This window comes from Lolium rigidum, chromosome 2 (assembly GCF_022539505.1).
Source record: "Lolium rigidum isolate FL_2022 chromosome 2, APGP_CSIRO_Lrig_0.1, whole genome shotgun sequence".
Lineage (NCBI taxonomy): Eukaryota > Viridiplantae > Streptophyta > Magnoliopsida > Poales > Poaceae > Lolium > Lolium rigidum.
Genome location: NC_061509.1, coordinates 276,200,384 through 276,206,283, shown reverse-complemented (window position 1 = coordinate 276,206,283; position 5,900 = coordinate 276,200,384). Strand labels below are relative to the sequence as shown.

The 5,900-nt window shown below is 52.7% G+C and overlaps 1 protein-coding gene across 1 annotated transcript; it reads left to right on the top strand.

Annotated features, from left to right (window-relative positions):
* The first annotated feature begins 319 nt into the window (after positions 1-319).
* On the top strand, positions 320-4,304 carry LOC124690996. Its single transcript, XM_047224297.1, has 7 exons — positions 320-556; positions 612-725; positions 1,499-1,795; positions 2,268-2,327; positions 2,622-3,530; positions 3,625-3,780; positions 3,906-4,304. The coding sequence occupies exons 1-7, from the start codon at positions 320-322 to the stop codon at positions 4,302-4,304; spliced, it is 2,172 nt and encodes a 723-aa protein (XP_047080253.1).
* The last annotated feature ends 1,596 nt before the right edge of the window (positions 4,305-5,900 follow it).

Here is a 5,900-nt window from a genome sequence, read left to right as displayed (position 1 = left end):
GGCCTCATAAATTGGCCTAGAGGCCAACAGGGCCAGGTCCAGGCCAGGTCCGGGTCAGCCCATTCCCATCCTGACAGTCACGTGTGAATAAGATAGAAGACTGAATATGACACATCATCGACCCCCAAAGGACATTTTTTCTTCCGAGCCACGCCTTCCAAAAGTCCTTTCCGTCCGGCGCAACCAATACAGTTTGGGACCGCCTCGACTGTCGCCGATGTATTATAAAGAGCGCTCCTCCTTTCTTCTCTATTCCAATCTCGCCGCTTCCAATTTCGTCGCACCCCTTCCTCTCGCCGCACCTCCTTCCTCGGCGGCAATGTCGTCATCTCGCAAGAACGTCCTCGCGGCGAACGACTTCGGCCGCGTCAGCCTCACGGTGGCGGAGGCGTACCGCGCGCGGTACCCTGTTCCGCCGGACATGCGTCTGCCCAACAACGACGGGTGGAGGATGGCTGTCAACGGGGTCGGCGTCCCGCAGCTGCCGGCGACAGGAACCGAACGCTGGAGGGACGCGATCAGGACCCAGCGTGCTCGCCTCAGCGTCGAGGAGCGGGCCGATCCCACCTGGGCCCCCACCGATAACGATGACTGGTGCGGACTTCTTCCAGGCGCAGCACGACGCCGAGATGAGCAGCACCGACGGCCTCGTCGGGCGGATGAAGACTTGGAAGAAACATGTGGGCCGCTACGGGCGAGGCCTCGCCGTCGCCGAGGTGAAGCATGTGGGCCACCGCGCTTCGTGCTCCACTTCGAACCAGGACTTGTGTCGCTGTAGGCGGAATCCTCCCGGAGGTCCGCCGGCAGCTGCGTGCGCCACCGCCGGATCTCCACGATGCGGGCGCGGCCGAAGCCATGGATCGGCGGCACCGGAACCCGATCTGGGCTCAGGTGCCAGCCGTGGGGGAGGTGCATGTCGCCCCACGACATTGGGACGCCGGCCTCCCAGAACATCCGCCCACCAGTCGTCGTTACTGGTGGGGCCCAGGTGGGGTCGGCCCGCTCCTCGGTGCTGAGGCGAGCACGCTGGGTCCTGATCGCGTCCCTCCAGCGTTCGGTTCCCGCCGCCGGCGGCGGCGGGACGCTGACCCCGTTGACGGCCATCCTCCACTCGCCGCTGCCGCGTGCGGTACAACGCTCACGCCTCCGCCACCGTGAGGCTGCTGTGGCCGAAGCCGTTCGCCGCGAGGACGTTCTTGCGGGAGGATGACATTGCCGCTGAGGAAGGAGGTGCGGCGAGATTGGAATGGGGAAGAAATGAGAGGCGCTCTTTATTGTACATCGGCGACAGTTGAGACGGTGCCGGAACCGTATTAGATCGCGCCGGACAGAAAAGACTTTTGAAGCGCGTGGCTGGGAACGAAAAAATGTGGGGCACTCGGGATACGCCCTAATGTGGCATATTCAGTCTTCTATCTTATTCACACGTGACTGAGTTGTCAATGCGGATTTCTTGAGACCGAATCGCATGTGAACCTGCAAGCCCGGTAGGGTTTAGGGTTCATCGCTCCCGCCCCTCGCCCTCGCCCCTAGCCCGTCGGCGCCACCAGCGCGTAGCTCGCCGGCGCCGCCGCCCTCACCGCCGCTCCCGCCAATCGCCGCTCCCGACCAGCGACTGGAAAAACAGCACGGACCGGCGACGCCGCGCTCGCTCGTCGGAGCCGCCCCTCGCCGCCGCCGGTTGATAGCTCCGCCGTTCGACGACCGCCGCTATAAATCTCCAAACAAGGACACCAAGGGAAGCCGCGCGCCAGATTTCAGCCTCACTTCAGACTTCAACGCGGGCGCCATGGGGGTGAGTTCATTGTCCTTCCTTTTACTCTAGATGTTCTGTTCTCGGATTGAACCCTTCCTCTAACCAAAGTTGTTTCTATAAACCTGGATCCTGCTTACGGGGGAAAATAATTCAAGTTTGTATCTCTTGGACGACAATAACTCTGAGGCTGAATCAAAAATTGCTTATTTCTTAATTGCAATGTTTTGATTGTGAAAAAATTATCGTCAATTCTCTACCTCTTGTACTACCTAAAATTTACAGCTTTATGATTGTATATGTAAATTGCAACTCCGGAGCAGAATCAAAAATTGCTTGTTTCTTAATTACATAGTTTTGATTGGGGAAAAGTATCGTCAAGTCTGTACCTCTTGTACTACATCGAAGAATACATCTTTGTGATTGAATAAAAATTGCTTCTCCGAGGATATCAAAATTGCATCTTTGTGACTGGTGTGAAACTAACTCTAATTTGTCTCCATGCCAAATGCAGAAACACAATAGTAGACAAGTTCTTCTGAGGCCTTGGCAGATCAACGCTGGAGCCATGGGGGTGAGTTCCTGGTCCTTTCTTTTTCCCTCTAGATCTCCAGTCGAAGTTACTTCATTAAAACTTGAACTTAGTTACGTCATAATTACAAGTTTGTATCTTCTGGACTACTTAGAAATCACATTTGTATGAAAATTGCATCTTGGAGAATCGAGACTGAGTCAAATTTGCTTCTTTCATAATTGTATTTTTTTGTTTGGAAAAACATGTCAAGCTTATATCTCTTGTGCTACATCAAGCTTGCAACTTTGTGACTAGTGTGAAAACAACTCTTATTTGTCTCAGTGCTGAATGCAGAAAAAAGGCAACAGAGATGATAGGCTCAGCGCATTACCTGATGACATTCTGGTCAACATTCTTGACCGACTCGATGTCCCTGAAGCTGCAAGAACCAGCATCCTTTCTAAACGGTGGATTCGGCTCTCCTCCGAGCTCTCTCATCTTACAATAAATGCTAAGGACTTTGTGCCTGAGGGTTTGTCAAACGGCAATATATATTATATATCTGTTGATGACTTGGTTCAGATGAATGCTGCTGCTGCCGAAGTGACAAAGAGCATGCTGACACGCAGAGTTCCAGCCGAACACACCATCCGCCTCCTGTCGACGACGTTCTACTTGAGAGATGCTGTCCCCATATCCATCGGACATGCTGTTGGCAATGCTATGGCGACACACAAGATTGAGAAAGCCGAATTCACTGTTTTGACACAGAAAGCTCGCCAGCAAGCTACTGTTGATGATATTATTAACTATGGGGCACAGTTCCTGTCGTTTTTTAACGAGTGTCAGGTTGCATTTTCTGGTCTGACACGGCTCTACCTGCAGAATTTGAAATTTGCTGAATCTGGCATGCTCTCCAATATCCTTGTCACTTGTAAGAAGCTGACATATTTAGGTTTTCAGAACTGCGAGACAGAGAGTTGGATGACAATCAAGTTTGAGCACGCTCAACTCGCCGAGCTCAGTTTTGAGGATTGCCGTTTTGGCAAAGTTGAACTCAAGTGGCTTCCGAGACTCACTCGAACAAAATTTGCGTTTTGGATGACGTACAAAAACCTGCCACTGTCATTTGGTCATGTCCCATTGCTCGAGGCTGTGACCCTTATAACTATTGCTCTTAGTTGGCATGAAATGGTTGAGTTGAGCACTTTACTTTTTGAGACCTCTGTACGAGAGCTGCACTTGGGGTTTAGATATGAAAAGGTAATTCAGGGATGATTGCTCAGTTCTTGCGTCACATGGTTCTTGCTTCGCTTGGTTCTCTACTCATCCTATCATGTCCTTATTATTGATGCAGATTTGGCTCCAACCAGAGTGTCTAACCAGAAGGGTGGCGTATGCGTTCCACCGACTGAGGATTGTCAATCTAGATACCATTCCTGAAGGGTACGATCTCACGTGGACAATGTTCATTCTGGAAGCAGCAGCATTGCTGGAGGAGTTCTGCATGACGGTATGCTCACACCTAAAGTTTCTTCTATTGCTTTCTGTTTGACACCTGTGCTTTTACTTGGGGTACATACGTCTGCATTAAAACCAACCTGTTCCATTTACCCCTGTCCTATTGGTTGAATGCAGGTAATGGATCACCCATGTGAAATGACAATGGATAAGGAGGAGAGGAGCCAAGAATTGTATAGCGAGAAGAAGGGCGTAGAGTGGGAATCACCTACACTGAATTTCAAGCACTACCATCTTACCAAGCTCATCATCTTCTGCTTTGAATCTTGCATGATCAGTCATGTCAGGCGTGTGATGAAAGCAGCGGTGAATCTAAAGGATGTGTACCTGTATGATAGAGTGACATGTCGGCTGTGCCAACATCTGAAACCTCCGAGGCCGACTACGTTTCCGCCGTCGAAGAAGCATAGATGCTCGATGAGGAAGCACCTGACCCAGGACATCCAGTCACATGCTAGGATTCGATTTCTTACGTGTGCTGAAATTCGCGCTGATCATGCTGCAATGATACTGTAGTGTTTTCGTTACACGATAGCTGAAGGCTTTTCAGGAAGTTTGTTTAATTAAGCGGCCAAGTCCTTGTACTCCATAACTTGTCTTCTTGTTTGAATTTTCTTTTATGTCTGCAGTGCCCTGTTTAATCAAAACCAGTTGTACTGTAAAAAAATTTATGTCTCTATTGTGAATCATTCCATGAATAAATCCTGTTGCACTGTAAGTAAATTTTGGTCGAATAAGGTTGTAACCAACAACACAGGAGCAGTATTTAATTTAGAGTAGAAACTGTTAGGATTTAATTAACCGTTGGAACATAGTGCACATTCAAGGTAATCACACCCCCACTTTTTTCCCAAGTAGCAGTATCTGCTGATCAAGATTTTATATTCGGTAGACGAAGGATGTCTGCAGATACAGCAGCTCCGCGCGCGCACCATTGCAACGAGCGATGACAGTGTCGTGCCCGTACTTGGACAGTTGGACCTAGCTGGGACTGGTGTGTCCTGCTTGTGTTCTTCTCGGAATCTTCTTCTTCTTCCCCAAGGTGTGAGCACCTGAACGTCCCGGCGATCACCGGTTGCAACGGTGAGGTCCAAGTACGGACACAGCAGCTCTGCACCATTTTTTTCAGGGGAAAGCTCTGCAAACTGCAGCTGCATATACACAAACAGACAGCAAGCGCGCGCGCGTTGGGCTTGGCCTTAGCCCATAGCAGGCTGCACATGTACTCCATAATGGTCATTCCAATTTCCAACGACGCCGCCCCCTAGTTAGACAGGGGAAAGAGGCTGTACACCGGAGTTGCGCCGCCGCCGGCCGTGCCCCGAGCAGCTTCCTCCTCGCGCCATCGCAACCCAGGCAGTCCTCGTATGAGGATCGAGTGGTGTTCCAGTAGATTCGCCCAAATAAGCAGCTTTTTTTTTAGGAAAACGCTTCTTTTCCTTCGGAGGTTCCGACTCTGGCAGCCTCCGGCTTCTGTGTGTGCCGCGTGTCCCGAACGGGAGAGAGTATTTACGGGTCCCACCGTTTCTGTTCCCATCAAATCTTATCCTCTCCTCACATCTCGTCTTCCTCCTCGGTCCTCCCCAACTTCCCCGCTCGACATCGACGGAGCGCACCGCTACCTCCGTCCCCTGCGACGGCCGGCGTCTACGTAGAGCGCCGCTGCCTCCTCTCCCCGTGAGGACCGGCCTCGACGGAGCGCGCCGCCGCCTCCTTTCCCAGCGACAGCCTTCCTCGATGCAGTGCGCCGCCGCTTCCTACTGCGCGACGGCCGCAGGCGACCATCTCGAGCGGCACCGGCTCCATTCGCCGCGAAGGCCGCCGCCTCCGTCCCGCGCGTCGCCGCCTCCTTTCCCCCGACGGCCGGCCATGCCGGAGCACGTCACTGCTTCCTTCCCCGCGACGGCCGCCGCCTCCATCCACGCGTCGCTGCCTCCGTCCCCCACGATTGCTGCATGCCTCCATCCCCAACAACGTAGGCCCTGACTCCATCCCTGTAATGGCATCCGCTCTTGCTCCAAGCTGGGCGCTGCCAGCAGACTCTGCAGTCGCAAGCATCCACGCCTAGTGCTGCAAACGCGGCCACGTCATGCTACCAGCGGTGGGCGTAGT